Source organism: Dromaius novaehollandiae, chromosome 27 (assembly GCF_036370855.1).
Source record: "Dromaius novaehollandiae isolate bDroNov1 chromosome 27, bDroNov1.hap1, whole genome shotgun sequence".
Classification (NCBI taxonomy): domain Eukaryota; kingdom Metazoa; phylum Chordata; class Aves; order Casuariiformes; family Dromaiidae; genus Dromaius; species Dromaius novaehollandiae.
In genome coordinates this window covers 4,359,089-4,377,257 of record NC_088124.1, presented here as the reverse complement: position 1 = coordinate 4,377,257, position 18,169 = coordinate 4,359,089, and the positions used below count along the sequence as shown (strand labels likewise).

Sequence of the window (18,169 nt, the reverse complement as noted above, 5' to 3'; positions counted from 1 at the left end):
GGGCGGCTCTGGCCCCGCCCCCTCGGAGCGCGGCGGCCGCTCGCGTTCGGCGGCGCGCTGCAGCGCGGCCCGCGGATTGGCGGGAGGCGGCGCGGGCTCCGCCCCATCGGAGCGCGGCGGCCGCCGGCGCGCGGCGGGTCCCGCCCCTTCGGAGCGCGGCGACTTCCCGGCGCCCCGCAGCCGAGCCGGCGGGCTGGCTGGCTCCGCGCTGCCCGCCGCCTCGCCTCCGGCCCCGCTCGCGCTCCGCCCCTGCCCGCTCCCCCTTCCTCGCCGCGGGCTCCGGGCACATGGAGCTGCTCTGCGTGGAAGGGGTCCCCCGTGCGCCCAGGGCCGAGCGGGACCCGCAGCTCCTGGGGGACCGGCGGGTGCTGCAGAACCTGCTGAGCCAGGAGGAGCGTTACAGTCCCCACGCTTTCTACTTCCACTGCGTGCAGAAGGAGATCAAGCCCTACATGCGGAAGATGCTGGCTTTTTGGATGCTGGAGGTACGGGACCCCCCCCCCCCCAGCCGGGTCCCCGCTTCTTCCTCCTCTGCCGCGTCAAAATCCAGCTCTGCGTCCGGCCACCGGCTCTTTTTCGTGCCCTTTCGTCCCCGCTGCAAGTGTGAGCTGTGCTGCTGCGGCAGGGGAGAGCTGGTGGCGGCGTGGGGTGGAGGGGGGAAGCGGTGCCCGTCCCACATTGGCTGGGGGGGGCTTTCGGTGGGGTCGCCTCATGCAGGGGGCAAGGGACAATCCGGGGAGAGGTCCTGGGGGCCGGAGAGCCCCAGGTCCCTGGGACGAGCATGTGCTGGAGGTCAGGGCCCTGGTATGGGGGGGGGTTATGTCGGTGGGGAGGGGGGGAGGCTGCACGTGGAGGGGTCTGGAGGTGGCTGCGGGGAGCCCGCGGGCAGTCTGTGGTCTGTCCTACCCGTGAGAGTGTTGGCTGGGCTAGAAGATGCGATTCCCCCCGTGGGAGGAGCAGCCCCCCTTTGAACCCAGCAGCTTGTGCTCACCCCCCCCCCCATAAGGTGCTGCCACTTCACTGTGAGACCCTCTGTTCCCACCCTGCTCCCCAAAATTGCCGTCCAGAGTGCTCTGCTGCACACCAGAGACTCTGGAGACTGGAGTTTCCTCAGTGGGGCTGAAAATGCCTGGTTAAAGGGGGAGAATAATATCACTAGCATTTACTTCCCTAAGTTAAGAATGAATGCAGCTCTCTGTGGGAAAGAGTTCGACGAGAGAAATCTCGTGGGCCTCTCTCTGAAATGGTCAGAGTGAACGGTCTCAACAGAAAAAGAAATAACAGATTCAGCAGGGGAGAAATGATGTTCGGACTGAGCCTGGCTCCTGCTCTCCCCTCCAGCCGCTGTTGCAGGAAGCTGCCTGCTTCTATCAAAAGAAATAACAGAACAACTTGCCTTTTTTAAAGGGTTTCCCTGTTATCGTTGGTCCCTTTCTGCAATTCCCTTTCTGAGGAAGTTAGTTAGATTAGAGCTTCGCAGGAGCAGGCTCCAAAGCAGCACTTAAGGCAGTCGAAAAGTAAATGATACTGAACAGTTGTCCTGACTGTGCACAAAGCAAAACTGGAGGCTTGCGTTAGTTAGTCACAGCCACGAGGCCATGTGTTTGACCTGTTCAGATCGGGCCGAATTCACCTTGAACTCTAAGGCACTAGAACGTGCACCTAAAACTGGCTTGTCTTTCTCTTTAAAAAACTGTGGAAGAAGAAAGGAAAAATGCACAAAATAACTGTCAGCCTTGCGCTGAGGAGTTTGTTCTCTTTTCCTAAAAAGTCTCTGCCCTAGGGTTTTCGGCAGTCTGTGCAAGGGAACAGGTAGAATTACTGTTTGAAAGAGAATGGTGGTGTTTGCTGCTGTGTGAGGAGAAACCCCAATATTTTTATGGCTGCATGAAAGAAGGAAGTAAATATGACCAGGGCTTTGATGCTGGTTGAGAGATTAGAACAGAGGACTGAAATTGAGAACTCCTGGATTCTGTTTATGGCTGTGGTACAAATGTGGTTGAGAAAGAGGAGGGGGAAGAAAGACTTTCTGGACTCGGCCACCGGCTCTGCCATTGATTCTTCTTGTGCCTCTGGGCCGCTTAAGGTGGAATTGCCAGAAGTGACTACGGCTCCTGCAATTATTAGGTCTCCAGCTGCAGATATGCTAGAAATGATCATTTTCTCTAGAGGTGCTGAGTACCCACAGAGCAGAAAATGGTCAGCTTTGTTGGTTGTCTGACTCTAGACATCCCCAGCAGGGGAAATTAAAAATGGGGCACGTAAAAGCAATTTTGGTTTTAACTTGTCAGTGTGCGCTTTCTAACTACATACCACTTCTGCTGCTTTCCACAGGAAAATGAAGTCTTAAGACTCTGGTCAAAGTTTCTGCTAGTGTGTAAATCTGACTTCAACGGAGTTACATGCAGCTAATTTACTCCTTAGCCTGGAGGTGATATCAAAGCCCTTCAGATAAGTGTGAAACACCATTGTGACCAGAAGCTTTGAAGTTGCGGTGCAGGCAGGATCCGGGGAGTCCTGCACAGATTAAAACTTCCTTTTGTGTAATTGGGTTTTGTCAGGTGTGCGAGGAGCAGAAGTGCGAAGAAGAGGTCTTCCCCTTGGCCATGAATTATGTGGATCGCTACCTGTCCTCGGTGTCCGTGCGGAAAAGTCACTTGCAGCTTCTGGGAGCCGTCTGCATGCTCCTGGCTTCCAAGCTGCGCGAGACCATGCCCCTGACAGTGGAGAAACTCTGCATTTACACAGACAATTCCATCACGCCTCAGCAGCTCCTGGTAACCACCCCTGTCTCCCAGCCCTCCGCCCCCTCCCCAGCTCTTATCTTCTACATGCTGCTACTTGGCAACATACCTGTGTTTGCATCTCCTCCTGTTTTCCTTCTCCTGTTTCTCCACACGCCTTCCTCCGTGTTCCCCAGCCAGCCTCCTCGCTTCCTTGCCCCGGTGGATGTTGCTGCTCTGTCGCTGGAGACCTTCTCACCCCGTGCAGGCCCTCGCTGCCTGGGCTGGGAAGCAGCAGCATCGCCTCAGAGTTAGCGAGAGAGTTCCCTGCGCCTCGAGTGCTGGTTCCCAGCACGGAGCGGCCACGCTGGGCTCGCTGGCGTGCGCTGGTTCGCTCTCGAGTGACAGCTCCGGAGAACAAAGGCCCCTGTCTGCGCCCGGCCGAGCACGCGGCGGGGGGCTGGGGCTGCCGGCGGGCGCCTCTGCCTTGGCCCTGCTGCCGGGGACTCGGTTTCCAGGCGTGACGTGGGAGTCGTGTTTCCACAGCAGCAGGAAAGTGAAGTGTTAAGTGGAGAGTAACCAGAAAAATGGGTGGGAGCTTTTGTGACCCAGAATTCAGCTTACTGGGTTATGCTATCAAGGCTGACAGTGCTGCCAAGGTGATGGGGCCTGTAGAAACAGGCTGGAAATAGCTGGGGACTTGCTGCTGCTCAGGTCCTGCTGCGAGGCTTTGAGTTAAACCAGGGCCACTCACCCAGTTGGACACTGAGGCAGCAGCTGTGCAGGCTTTGAAAGGCAAAACTTTCTCTTCTTTTGCTGTCCTATAAAAGCTATTCAAAGCAAAGAAAAGATCCAAACCTCTGAGTTCACCTTTGCCAATGGAAGAGGAAATTGGAGAACCCCTTTTCTTGGGGGCCTTCCGAGCTGTTAGGTCACAGAGCCCTCAGGAGGAAACAGTCACCTCACTTCAAGTAACAAACATCCCTGGAGACGGTTTGTCTATTAGAATTTCTCAGGGTTAGTCATCGCCTTATTAAATATATATATATTTTTTGAGCTGGGGGTGGGTGAGAAGATCTGAGTGTGATTTGTCCCCAGGGTGGGGAATGAACCCACAAAACTTTCAGGTGTGAATCGGAAGGCAGTTCTGATCACTGGGGAACTCTGCTATGAACATGGTTTTTCCAAGTGCCAACAGAGGTTGGGGAAAATCCCCTCGCCTCCGTACTGCTTTCCCTGTAGTTATTTGTAGGTGGCTGTTGTCTAAGTAGCATTCATGGAAAAAGTAGATGGATTATTACCTAAAAAATGGCCAGCGACAGGAATCCACAGGAAATAAGTGCTTGTTGCTTCTCTGGATCCTGAGGTGCGGTCCTGCTGCAAGACTCTCCTGCCAGAGGCTGGCACAAACTCTGCATGCAAAGGTTTTGTCCTGCTTTTGGCAAAACCCCACCCCTGAGAGCACTTTCTTATCCACTAATAGTTTATGTGTGAGATAATGAGTCACATTTGGTGGGAGAGGGGGGAAAAAATAGCGGGGGACTTGGTTAGCATTCACATTTCTCCTGGGCCACCAAAAGCTGGGGATATTGCAGAGGCAACAAGCTGAGCAGAAGGTACTCAGCAGTCTTTTTGTAGGCAAATGGGCCGCATTTCAAAGTTGAGGGCAGGGCTCTATGTGCCCTCCCCAGAGTGAAGCTGATCAAAATGCATGTCGTGGGCCAGTGTCAGCTTTCTGTCCCTGCAGAGTGATGGATAAGCTGTGCTACCCAACAGGAACGTGGGTTGCAGTAGGACAAACTTTCTCCCATGCTTCACCTCTATTACCCTCTCTGATCCAGACTTAAAAGGGAATCCTGCTGTGATGATCCCTGCAGTCACTTGCTTTTCTGGGTGCAAATTAGTGGACATCACTGCAATTTCTAATGGTTTCTGCAGGCTGGGTCTTTGGCCATGAGGAACGGTACTTGGTAGGCACATTGTGTGCATTTCCAAGGATCTTGAATTGGCTCAATTGTACTTCATTCTGATTTATTTGCTGTTTTTTGGGGGGGTGGGACTGGGGGGTGGGGGGGTTGTTTGTTTCTTTTCTCCCTCCAGTTGAATTTTAAGCTTTTTTTGTAGCATGCACTTTCGAAAGGAGAGCAGTTAGAGGTCTGCAGGTGGGTAGCTGGCAGAGCATATTTTCTTCCATGGACCATCCCAAAGGCTTTTCTTCATTCTTGCACTGAAATGCTAATGCCTCCTCACTCTGAGTCTTTTCTTCAAGGTTTGTCAACAGGAAGCCCTGGCTAAGCAGCGCCACATCTTCCCTTCTCCCTCCTGCTAACATTGCAGTGGATATGAAGGAATAAAGCGTTCTCTGCCACTGGTTGCTTGTTCGTGATTGTGCCGGTTTCCAGTACTGGAGCTCTCCTTTCTCTATTTTTTTTCTCCTCCCCTGCTAGGCTCTTGGGATACTCTCAGTGCAACACAAAGCAAAGCCGAAGGGTTAGCGTGCATCTCTTCCATCGTTGTGCTTCAGAATAACGCAGTTGAAGTGAGCAAGAATGACTTCACCTTGGGGGCCAAAAGCCCTTTCTTGGGACAGCCAAAGATGGCTTTTCAGGCAAATAAGAACCTTTTCTCTTTCCCAAAGCAATGGTCATGAGCAGTCAGCATCCTGTTAGCTTGAAGGTGTTGGAGACATTGGTAATTGGTGCTAGCCAAATGATGGAGCAGAAGGCATACTGGACCAGGTGCAGCCCTAAATGAGACATGAAGTGGGGCGGGGTCTGAGGAGGACTCTTCCCGCGAACACCTGGGGAGCAGATGCTCTGTAGGCTGCGATCTGGAGGTGGTATTTCCCAGCCCGCCACAAGGCTTGCTTTTTGTAGATGCTTGGCTTTGGAGCAGGTCCCACCTCACTGTGCCTTTGCTGTCTAGTGTAAGGAGGGAGCAGAGGTAACATCTGGAGATACTTGAAAGGTTTGTCTTCACTTTGGAACCCAACAAGAGTTAATGCCCTGATTACAAAACCAGAGTGAGCTGCTGTTTTCCTCCTGTGTGCTAATCGTGGTAATGTTACTTCTCTTCTTTCACAATCTTGCAGTGGAAGAGGGTGGGGAGGGGAAGGAGAGCTTCTTCATTAAGGTTTGGACAATGGTACATCTTGGCCTCTTCTCATGGATCAGAGCCATTTTAGCTCCCAGCTTGTCCTTCCAGGCCTCTTAGAGGAAGCTGGCTCACTTTCCCAGCAGGTTTGCTTCCTTCTCTTGAAGGGATGCTTGGCACCAGCTCAGCAGTCTAGAAGGGGCACATTTAAAACAAAATCTTGATGAAGTTATTCTGGGGAGAAGGAAATGATGCAACAAGGGACTTGTCCATTTGGAGGAAGTTGGATTTCCGTCGAGGGCGTTATCTAACCTACCTTTCCTTTTTTTCATAGAGGCTTTTCTGGCCTGTGCAAGAGGGTGTTCAGCTGCTTGAGGATTGAGGGTTGGGGAGAGCAGTTATTGTAGGTCACCTTCATCTTTGGCTTGTTGGCAACTACCTGGTTTGTCTCTAGTACGTTGTCTTGCCTCTGAGGTTTTTGATCGAGAGGTTGGTTTTGCAAACTGCCTGATATTTCCTGACTAAGACCTTAAGCAGGATCAGGCCACTAGGCAGATAAAGGAGGGAGCAGTAGTGACAGCAGGTGATGAGGAGTAAAAAAAAGAGAAAGGGAACAGGGATGCTCGCTTGGGGTAGAGCACTGACTTCCCAGTTGCTCACTGCATGTGTTTTGGCTTCTGTTTGTTGCATAGGTGGAATGGTTACGACCATTGCCGCATTTGAAGTTGGCCTCTTTACTCTTGACATCCAGCCTTGAAGTCTGGTCAGGGGATGGAAACAACCGTTTACCCCAAGTTTCTTTTCTGCAGAAGGACTTTCATGGCTGCTCATTTCTGTAGCTGTGTCTCAGCTGCTGGGTGGGGTAGGTGGCCAACAGCAACATCAGCAACTCTTTCCACCGTCCTTTTGAGTCAGCTCACGAGCACAACAGAGCGCAGCCTGCTCCTGCTTCGCTGGTGTCTCGAGTCTGTGATAATGTAAAATGGCACCTTATCAACTCGAGTGACAAAATCGAGCACAACTTCCTTTTCTCCTGCAGAGACAGGGCTGCTGTGGGGAGGGAGCTGGGTTCTCTGCTCCCCGTGCAGCCTTGACAGATAGCTTTACGCAGCCTCCTTGTAGGCATGGTGGAGGTGTGGGTGAGGGCAGAGCTTGATTTACAGAGCGACTGTCACTGCACAACAAGGAGAAAAGCCAGTGTGTCTGTCACATCCCAGTCTGAGTTTATAGAGCTGTAAGTTTAGTAAAACCATCTCTGCTTGTGACTGGGCTGTCAGCATGAGAGGGGGCAGAGACAGCAAGCAGGGGCAGGAGGCTGTTTTGTGGCAAGAGGACTGTGCTCCGAGATCACCTTGTAAGAGCAGGGGAGGTAATGGGGAATGGTGGTTGCTGCTTTTGTATTATTATTCATTTATTTTTAAGTTGTGTGGCATGCAGCCGGGAGAGATCAAGGGAACAAATCTGCAGTGAGGAAGCTCAGCTAGAGTACGGTTTCTCCCGCGAGGTACCCTGGCCTGGCACGGGGAGCTCTGCGCTGGGGGATCTTGCAGAAGAGGGACCTGATGGGATTCTTGTTGGCAGTGTTGACAGCTTGCAGCCCTTCCAACAGGAGGGTGGGATCCACGGGCTGGAGAAACAAAGGAGCATTTTCCACTTTTTTTTTTTTTTTTTCCTCTCCTTCATTAGCCAGGCAGGGACTGATTCAATTAGGTGCTAAACAAAATGCCAGGAAAAGGATGTTTGCTACACAGAGTGGTGCTGCTGTCGCAAACCTGCTTGTCTGTCTCTTGCAGCCTTTTGTTCTGCTTCTTCCACAGATAAAGTGATTCAGAGATTCTGACGTGCCGCGCAGAGGGCGGCAAGTCCCAGGGGTGAGCAGGAGAGAAACGAGGAGCAGGGCTGTTTGGCAGGAGAGAGACTTCCCTGCGCGAAGCCCTGTGAGCCGGTGATGCTCCTCAGCTCCTGTCGCCTTCAGCAGGCATCTCTAGTGCCGGCTGTGTCTCAGGATCAGGCCTGTCGTAGCAATGAGGTTTTTCAAGAACATGGTGAACCTCTGTAGTAGCTGAAAAAGAGCCGTGTCTGTATGTTGCAAATGGACGGGCTGTGGTCACAGATCGGTGCCGGGGAAGCACGAGCCAGCATGTCCCAGGTGAGGTCTCGCAGCTGGGTCGTCATCTGGGGACACAGGTCCTGATGGGGACCGTGCTCCCAGCTCATGCGGACAGTCGGGCTCCAGCCGTCCCAGCCTCCCGCCCCCGGGGCAGTGACCGCTGAAGGCGCCAGCGGGACCTTGTGCCCCTGTTCCCAAGAAGCTGGGCTGGCGCCTGGGCAAGCAGCCAGCCTTGCTGGCGAGGCTGCTGGTCGCTGTTCCCCTTGGTGGGTTTCAGCTTAGTGACAGGTGGGGACAATGTACAGAGATCTCTGCCTCCCATGGGTCTTTCGTTGTGTCACCTGGCAGTGTTACTTTGGTTTAAGTGATGGCTAACACTGTCTTTTTTCCTCTTTTTATCCATGCCTCATCTCCTTCTCTTCCCCTCTATTCCAATCGCCCTGTTGTATCAGGCACCCTGAATGACGTGTGCTGTGATCCTGAGGGTCTAGAGTTTATCGCTAGGTTTCTCTTTGCTTTTTACCCTGTGAATTTGGCTTAAAAATACAGAAGGACTAGGAGGAGAGAAAGCAGGCTGGCCATCCATATGGGAGGCCAGCAACTGTATTTGAGCAAAACAGCACTTGCTGGTTGGAAAAGTACAGGCTGTGAAGTGGCAAACAGCGCGTTTGGCCTCATGGGGGATTTGGAACAGGTTGAGCAATGCTGTTCATTTAAGCAACTCAAAACTGGTTTTGTTGTGTAAGGGGAAAGAGTGGGTTTAAAAAAAGAGGGCGAGAAAATGGAGACCTGCCCTTATGAAAAATCAATCTCACTTCTTCAAATCTGTTTGTTTTAGCACCCCTTCAGCACCTCTGTGGACAGAATTGACCTTGTAATTTTAGGCTACTTGAAAAAAGAAAGATACTCTGCTGGGTAGGACTAGGCCTTGATATGGAGGGATCTGATTAAAAATCCCAGTTCAGCTTCATCCTTCCAAAGCCGTAACTGAGGGATGCTCGGCCCCCGCAGCGCGTTCCCTGAAGGCAGGGGTGCGTCACCCTGCTCCGGCGGGGAGGTGGGACATGGGGTGTCCTCTGCGGTGTCGGTGGCACGCCTGCACCGTGGTGCCAACACCCGATTTGCTGCTTATCCAGGGAACGAGGCTGGAGAGAAGCCGAGGGCCGTGGCCCCAGGCACAGGAGACGGAGATCTTGAGCGCGGCTTGGGCCATGGGGGAATTGGGAGCAGCAGAGCGGCTCGAGCGCTGGGTGTGGGCTGCCTATGACATTCCTACTTGGATGGGAAGGGAAATGATCCTGGGAATGTGCTGTTCTCTCGCCTCTCCTGAGACTGCTCTGTCAGTGACGTAGTCATACGCAGACGTAACATCAAAGCCACCTAGCCCAGTGAGACCAGTCCGCCTGTGGCCTCTAAGTGAGTTTGCCTCAAACTCTTGCCCTAGCTAAGTCACTTGCGCCTTGAAATTCATGGCGGAGTGGGGAGCTGCATGCAGAGGTGCCAAATCCCGTGGTAAAGCTCGAATTGTGGGGCTGTCCTTTCCTACGCTTTCCCTGGCAAGTGTCTTGCTACAGGCCTGCGCAAACTGCGGCAGGACTTCCTGGGCTTTAGGTGTGGCTCTGCCAAATGCTTGCCCTTGACTGCTCCGTGCTCCAAGTGCCTTGCTGGATCTGGGACTAATGCCCAGAGTTCAAAGAGCCTGCAAGAGCCTGGGCAGATGAGAGGAGCGGCCCTGGCCCCATCTGAAATCAGCGGGGGCCCTTGGGCCTTTCCCACCATCTGTTCCCCAGCTTGCACAGACACCAGCTAGGGGAAGACACTACAGAAATATCTCTGTTAGATGCGTAGGCAGAACAGCGCGATGTGGGGCAGAGACATCCGCAGCCACCTGGCACCTGTCTCGGGAACAGCGGTGAGCCATTGCTTGGAGGTCGCTGGGAGAGGTGGATGCGAATGTGGCTCTTCCCCCGTTCTGATGGGGATGCTCTGCTGAGCACGGCTAGAAGCTCTCTTGGCAGAGAAGGTGTGATGCGTGGCAGATGCTCTGCCAATACGCCAGCCTGGGGCTGGAAGGTGCCGTCCTCTTGAGGGCTGTGTGCCCGGTGTCCGCTGCCTGTTGGGCTGAGCACCTCCTTGCTCAGCACCTAGTCGCAGCCCCAAGCGTGCTGGGGATCCCAGATGTCATTGCTAACAACATACAGGAGCTTGGGCTGTTCAGATGCAGCCCTGAAAGCTCGGTTGTGTTCCCCCACCTTCCCTTGGATCAGCCCTTCAGCAAAGGGCCTGGCTGCAGAGCAGATCCTGCCTCCTGCCTTTCACTGGCCATGAAGCCGCTGTGGGAGGCAGTCCCTGCGCTGAGCAGCTCAGGGTGGCACAGAGAGAGGGAAGCTTCTGTATTCCTGTTGCTGTAACAGCTAGAGGAGCACATCTCTGTTAGCTCCAAGCTGTATTGCTCCTGGGAGTGTGGACCTGCTGCAGCCATCTGCCTCTCCTTTTCGGGAGTGGAGGAGTATGGGAACAGCATGCCTGCTGCTACTTGGTCTGTTTTTTCCTATGTGGGCTGTTGCAGCAGCCTTGCAAAGCAGAGGAGTACTGAAGGCTAATCCAACTGCACCTTGGAAAGGAGAAACCAGATTTATCGCTTCCTCTTTTGATCTCTACTCTAAGCTTTGCAACAGCTCAAGGTTGGATTTGTGCCATAGTCACAGAGCAGGGACATTCCCTCTTTTCCATCTGCCCTGACTCATGGATTGCACTGTTTTACTGGCCCAGATAGCTCTGTGCTTATCTGCCCTTGGATCTGGTGAATGTTTCTGGCTGGCCTAGGCCAGCTGAGTAATGTGCTTGTGCGCTCGCTCTCTCTCTGACTGCAGGACTGGGAGGTTCTAGTCCTGGAGAAGCTAAAGTGGGACCTCGTGTCAGTGATAGCAAATGATTTCTTGGCTCACATCCTCCATCACCTCCCACTGCCAAAGGACAAGATGGAGCTGGTGAAGAAACATGCGCAGACCTTTATTGCCTTGTGTGCCACAGGTATGTGCCTCTTTCTGCTGGAACCGTCCTGCTGGGATGCTGGGAAGGGTGGGCTGGTGACTACCTTGGGCCAGTCTTCAGTGACCTGGCTTTTTGGGGAGGTGAACATTTGCCTTCATTTAAATGGGAGCATGTTGCTGCTCCGTGACTTGTTTTCTGTCTCTGACAAAATGGGATAATGGGGCTAGTGGCTCTTCACGGGTGCCTGGGGGACGCCAGGAAAGAGCAGCCATGCCCCCACTCGTGCTCTGCAGGCTGTGACTGCGGAGCAGGAGCTGATGTTTTGTGAGGGCATTCAGGGTAAAGGCAGATTGAATCTGAGGTTTTATCAGCCTCACTCTGAGTCACTAGAGCAACATCATCTTCAGGGCTTCTTTTGGTGAGACTAGCCCAGAGAAGTGGCTTAATGGAGCTTGTAACTGATGCACAGCCTGTGTTTCCTGTTGCTTCACTCCATTTCTGCCCACTATGCCAGAGGGACCCTCTGTCTGGCCCTCACTGGTTTTCCAGGGAAATCACAGTCCCAAGAATTCATAGTACGCACGCATCCTTGCTAACAGCTTGTTATTTTTGCCTCTTGTGTTCCTGTCCTGACTCTAGATTACACTTTCGCTTTGTACCCGCCATCCATGATTGCAACAGGCAGCATTGGAGCAGCGATGCACGGCCTGACAGTCTCTGTTAATGATTTCACCGGGGAGGCGATCACTGAGCTGCTGGCCAGCATTACTGGCACGGAGGTGGTGAGTGTTCACTGGGGAGCAGCAAAGCAGTTCCAGTACTGGATCCAGCACAAGCCTTTCCTCTCTCTGTAGCTTGTTCTTGTGGGGGGAAAAGTTGCTTGTAATGATGCTGACCTGGGTTTGAATGGTGTCTAGAGATTAGTGAGCATCTCTAAACGCAGTGGTGGGGTCCTGGGGTGAAACCCTCGGTCAGGCCCGTTGCTGTGCTCTGTTCAGAGGCCGCGGTCCAGCCGCGGAGCTGCCGGGGTGCATTACGGAGAGTCTGTCGTAACCTTGTGAGGAGCAGCAGCAAGTTAAGTGTGGGAGACTTGGAGGGGCTGCTCCTGCGAGCAGGGGGAGGGTGGATCCGTGTGCTGCTTGTGGCAATGCAGGATGAATTCCCTGAATTAATCTGCCTTGCTCCCAGCTGGAACTGGGGACTGTGGCTCTTCCCTAGCTGGCAGCAATCGGCTGAGGTTGCCGCGAGAGGATGTCTCAGAGCCCCCTCTCTCCTGCCTCTACCTGCTGCCCTGTCCAGCCCGTAGCGAGCGCCTGATGGCTGCACGCTGCAGTCGGCTCCCCGGCCACCGAGCCGTGCGACGGCCCCGGCCGCTGTCTGCGCAGAGCGGGGAGAGCTCGGGAGGCCTTTGAAAAGCAGCACAAAGGGAAGCGTCTGCTGCCTGAGCAGACAGGTGTTAGCAGGATCGGGTTGACACGGTGGGATGGGGCAGAGGGAGAAACTGGGCTCAGCATCTGCTAATCTCGGCCGGTGTCTGGTTACAGGTGCCCAGACTTGGGTAGGAAGGGGCCCGGGGGCCGAGGCGTCTCGGGACACTGGCACAGGGGCTTGGCTGGGGATGTGGGTTGACGACAGAGATCTGCCTGCCCCTCTTCTGCCCTTCAGCTAGGTAAGGGGGACCCAGACAGGCTCCCAGTCTCCAGGTCGTTCCTGCTGCAGCAAAGAAATTGGGAGCCTTTATTCTGCCAAGGCCCCTTTTGATCTTTTCTTCTGCCCGAGCGCTGATGCCGGCAGCCGGGTGCGGGGTTAGTTACAGTCCCCTGACAGCAGCATCGGGAATTGGAAAAGATGCATCTGTGCCGCGGCGGGGGGAGACCGGGACCTGGCATTGTCTGGGCAGAGAGGGGATGCGGCAGGAGGGTGTCCTATTTTATTTGTACGACTTCTTATTTACTTTGTTTGAGCCTTTTTAAAGAGTGAATCAGTGTAGCCAGCTGCTCTCAAGCTGCTGCGGTGAGTGGGACAGGGGCTGAAACCTACCCTGGGAGCAGAGTGGGTTGGAGCCGGCAGAGGAACAGGTGGGAAGCAGGGAGGGGAGCCAAAACCAGGCCCCTACTGCCCTCCAGCCCACCTCCCTCCCTTCCTCCCTCCTCTTCCTGTAGCCCTGCTGCTCTTCAGTCCTTCCCCGCACCAGCCGGGAGAGGGCATCCTCCCTGCCCCGCAGCCCACCGCGTGCGAGGGGCCGCACAGCAGCCCCTGTCCCCAGCGGGCCCAGGCGGCTCCTGGGACAGAAGGAAGCCTCGGGTGTGCGTCCGTGGGAGCAGGCCGCCTGGGGAAGCGCCTGGCCTCGGTCTCCTGCGTTTGACTGCGGTGTTGATGCTCTGCCTAAACTGGCCTCGTGGTTTCCCTGGTGTGACTCAGTTTCCCCTTTGGTTCAGCAAGGAGCCAGCCCCTTCCTACAGCTGCCGAGGCTCAGCCTGGAAACGCCAAAGCGCCTCCGCGCTGGGGCTGCTTCCCTGCTGGTTGTGCCCGAGTTTCAGCTGAGACTCGGGACTGCTCCGGCCCTCTCTGGACCAGTTCTTGCTCCCTTGTAGGGAGGTCCAGGCCCTGCTGGCTTCCTGGCGCGTCTTGGAGAGCCCTAAGGCACAACTGCTCTGCAGAGCACCCAGCAAGCCCCGAGGTTTCCCTAGCAGGCGGAGGAGCCTGGCGCCGTGTGAGCAAGCCATTTAACATCTCCGAAATTGCCTGCGGAGAGCCTGGTTGTGGCTCTCTAGACACGTGCCTGTCTCGGCTCCTATTAGGGTCAGCGCGGTGAGGCCATGCTGCGGTGGCAGTTCCCATTAAATCGTGCCAAACTTGAGGCAGCGACCCCAGGGCCCCTCCTGCCCGCAGCCTCGGCTCACGCGCCGTCCCCTCCGCCCCTCACTGCAGCGAGCCCTGGGCCGGCCGTTGCGCGAGGCCCTGCAGCAAGCTCGCTGCGGGCAGAAGGGTTAGAGACTCTGCTTACTGGAAATGGCTCCGGGAAGGGGAGGTGGGCGTTGCTATTTTTGCTCGCCACATCCTCTGACAGTTTCTAAGAACCGGTGGTGGATTCCTGGTAAGAGATTTCGATGTGTGACAGCATCCAGCGAGCAGACACGAGTGTCCGGCTCGGGTCCGGCCTTGAGGAGCAAAATGCCACCTCTACCCCTCCGCGAAAGCCCGGCCGCAGCAGCGAAGCTGGGCTGAGGTGTGCCCTTTCGAGACCCAGGCGAGAGGCCTCCCACAGCGCTTGATGCGTCACGACTCTCTAGTGTCAAGTTGGAGGAGTTTCCTCATCTGTTTACAGCTGGGGGTGGGGGGGAAGGAGGGGTTTTGCCTTTGTTATGAGCAATAGGCCACTGCTCGCAGTCCTCTGCGTCTTCCTGTTTGTGGGGCTTGCGTGTCCCCTCAGCCCTGGCTTCCCTGAGCCCCAGGAGGCTCGGGTGAGTCATGTGGGGCTCCCTGAGGGGAGAGCAGGAGGGTAGGAACCATGTGAGAAGCTGCTCAGCTGCAGAGCTGTTCTCGTAATGATGCAGAGCATCAACGGTGGGTAGTGTCACCAGGAGCGCGTGGCTGAGGGGCTGCCTGGGGTCTGGGAGGGACCGTCTGCCTGCTCGGAGATGCAGCCTTGGGGCCGCGCAGGGCTGCGTTCGAGATCCCTAAGCCGAGTGAGTAACTTGGAGCGCGTGCGTGTGAGCCAGGGCACCCAGCAGAGGTTCCTCTTGGCTATCCGCTTGGATGCGGGCAGGGATGGGAGGACTCGGAGCTGCACGCAGCTTCTCTCTGCCGTGGCTGGGTGACCGTAGAGACGCACAACCGTGCAGAGCTCCAAGAAGACCTTGGATGTGGAGCCTGCAGGGAGGCAGGTGGAACCCCGAGGTCCCCACGAGCATGCGTGCCTGCTGTAAGAGCAGGCCTTCGTGTGGATCTAGGAGGCCCTGGCCAGAAAGGTTGATACTGGCCTGCACAGAGCTGTTCTGCTGTCTCCTGTCAGTCATCATCAGCAGCTGACTACCGTGATGCTGAAATCACGTTGCCTCCAAGTGAATACTCTGATGCTTTGAGAAGCTCTGCCGGGCTCTGAGGGACAGCAATGTTGGTTTTTGCAAGAATGCAGCAGAGCAGGGAAGCCAAAGAGAGCCAGAGCAGAGCCTTCTCCTTGGGAGGGGCCTAAAGCATAGCAGAGTTGGAGATGCTTCTTGTAGGAAAAAGACTGCTTTGTCCTCTGTGTGCTTAGATGCTCCAGGGGCCAGAGACATAGTCCAGCAGCTGTTCAGAGCTATTTATAAGGCGCTCTCACCTCTGAACAACAGAGGAGAACTGAGGCCTCTTGTCTTGTTTCCTCTCCCACAGGACTGCCTGAAGGCCTGTCAGGAGCAGATCGAGGCAGCCTTAGCCGAGAGCCTGAAACAGGTGTCCCAAAGCCAACAGGAATACAGAGCCACCAAGACTGCTGCTTACCCTGCCAGCCAACCCACCAGCACGCCTACAGATGTCACAGACATCAACCTGTGACCAGCCTCCCCTTCCCGAGAGCTGCCCAGCCCCATGAGAACAGGACCTTGCCCTGGACACCGAAAGGTCTTTGGCTTCCACCTACCCTTCCATTAACCCTGTCCATTTGAAGCCTGCTGAGGATTTGGTCTCCTTGCTAGGTGCACAGAGAGAGGGCTCCATGCTTGTCCATCTCCACTCTGGTAATGCTGGAGAGGGACAGCAGAAAGGTGTTTGGGGGACCCTCACGATGTGCCATCGAGGTGGGTGCAGGAGGCCAGCTGGCAGAGCTCGCTGCCTGCACTGCTTGCTGGCTTCTGCAGGTGGCAGGGATGAGGCAACCATTTTCATGGTGGTGGGACTCAAGAATAGCTGGGGAGGGGGTGCAGAATCCAAAATGAAGTTGTAAAAAGTTTTCTCAGTTTGCATTCCTCTTAGCCTGGGTGGCCACTGTTTGCTGTCTCCTTGGTACTGTTACCATGACCACTTCCAGCCCTGTGCGGGCCATCAAACACGTAGAGGGAGCCTCTTACCTTGTCTTACACAACCAAAATGTCCATAACCCTCCACCTCCTTCTCCCAGGCTGGGGTGCTACAGGACTGCTTGGCTGACAAGAGAGAAACGAGTGTCCAGAAGGAGAGAGCGGGCACTCGTCAATCCCTTGGTCCTAATTGCTTAGTACCAGATAGTTGTGGCTCCTAGGGGGGTGAATGGCGTGGCTGCTTCTGCTTGGAGGAGAAACATGTGGCTTGTTTCGTGTTGCCATTAGATTTGGGATTTGCGGGTTTTTGGCTTGCTTTGGGGAAGTGCCTCTGGCTGTGTGGACAGTAGGAGAAGTTCTCGCCTCAGGGAGCAGCCTCTCGGGTGAGGTTTGGGTGCAGTGTGCGCAGCGGGGACAGTGCAGCTCTGGAGCGCAAACCACTGTAAATCGCCTTGGCTTTCTGCTGCCCCACTGAGGCTGCTTAATTTATTGTTAACTGCTGGGAAATAGGGAGGGAGGAAGACTTGCATTTTCTTGCTGTGGGGCCTGGATGCCGGTTTCCTCCCCTTCCAAAAGAGTGCCTTTATTGCCTTTTGTCCCCTTCCTTAGCTCCCTGGGCAATGGGGACTCTCACTTGGAAGCTGGTTATTTTTTAGGTAGGTTGGACATCAGACGTGATTTCAAGAAATACATTTGAATGTGCTGCTATAGTCTGAAATGCATCTTTGCTCCTCCAAGGCAGGGATCTCGGATCACATTGAGGAGGGGGCTGTTTTGCATGTCCACGTGGGTTTGAGTTGTAGCCTCGTAGGGTGGAAAATCCGCTGCACACTTCAGTCGAAAAGTGATTGCGTTTTTGTTGTGTTGTTGTTGATCCTGTCTGTTAGTTTTATAAAAGTGTTTCAAAAAAAAAATGCTGCTTTTCTAAGAGAGAACCATTAAATTGTAGTATTGTATTAACAAAGAGAAGCCAGAGAGATTCTGCAGGGATGGCAGGCAGACTATTGCTGCTTGGTGACCTCTGGACACATGGATCTGTGGCTGTTGTCCTCCTGTGGGGGATGTGGAAAAGGATGTGGAAATATTCCTTTTTGGATGCCACTGGAAACAAAAGTCTTATCTGGTGGAAAAAGCTGGGGCTGCTCTTCTTCCACTAGCATGATTTGTCAAAAAGAGCCATCTGCCACTGACTCCTGCTAGCAGGAAGGGTGGGGTGGGGTTGGGGGGGGGGGGGAATGCAGAGCCTGTCTGTACAAAAGGAAAGAAATTATATATATAAAAATGAGTTTTTAATTTAAGAGTAAACGGGTTTGGTGTTCACATGCAAGAGTCCCACTGCTGGGAGAATCAGAGGGTCATACGATGTTGCAATAAAGTATTTTAAACAAGTATTACTGTATCAAGGTTTTTCTCTTTGAAAGTTGCTCTGTGTTGTGCCTGGGGCAGCCTGGGTACAGTGAAGACTCCTGCTCCTGTGCGGAGCTGCTGCCTCTGCCCTGCATTGCTCTCGGGTGGGATATCTGTCAGCTGCGGGGAGCTGGCTGGTCCTGAAGGCCTCCAGCCTGGTTTTCCCACGCCACAGGAGCAGGAGGAAGTAGGAATGAGCAGGCGGGTGGTGGTGGTGGTGGTGCAAGAGCTCAAGGAAAGGCTGCGGGGGAGAGGGAAGCAGTGGAAATGTTGCAGTCAGGACCCCCGAGCGGGGCTGCGGAGAGCAGAGCAACAGTGAGGGAGCCAAGAAGATGCTATCAGCCAGCTTCAACCCTGCTGAGATGTGGAGGCGAGCGACCCAAAGGAGATGCTGCAGCACCTGCCAGAGACTTGGCGAGGCCTTGGCTCCACGCCTGAGGTAGGTGTTGCTCGTGCTTCCTCACAGGGCTGCTGAAGCCCTGGTGCGGTTCACAGATGGTGGTGGATGAATGTGAAAAAGGCCCAGATACAGACAGCGCTGCACCGAACGCCTTCCTGCGGGCAAGGTGCCCGCGCGTGGAGCAGGCCCCGCGGCTGCTGGAGAGGAGCTGGTGCCTTTGAAGCCTCCCTCTGCAGAGCAACACGGTGCAACCACACTGGCTGCGCTGCAGGATGGTGAGAGCAGGCGGGATGCACGGTGCGAGAGCCCAGGATATCGCTCTCTCATCAGCGTCTGGCTTTGTTAAAGGAGATAAAATCAGGAAGCCAGGGAAAATGCACAGTGCACTGCGGTGAGCAAGCAGCCCACAGCAGCTGGGCTTCGCATGCCACTTTCACACGGCTTC

General features: G+C 54.8%; 1 protein-coding gene across 1 annotated transcript; it reads left to right on the top strand.

Moving 5' to 3' along the window:
• The first annotated feature begins 124 nt into the window (after positions 1-124).
• CCND3 (cyclin D3) lies at positions 125-17,308 on the top strand. Its single transcript, XM_026111728.2, has 5 exons — positions 125-485; positions 2,562-2,777; positions 10,800-10,959; positions 11,560-11,702; positions 15,295-17,308. The coding sequence occupies exons 1-5, from the start codon at positions 288-290 to the stop codon at positions 15,454-15,456; spliced, it is 879 nt and encodes a 292-aa protein (XP_025967513.1). The 5' UTR covers positions 125-287; the 3' UTR covers positions 15,457-17,308.
• The last annotated feature ends 861 nt before the right edge of the window (positions 17,309-18,169 follow it).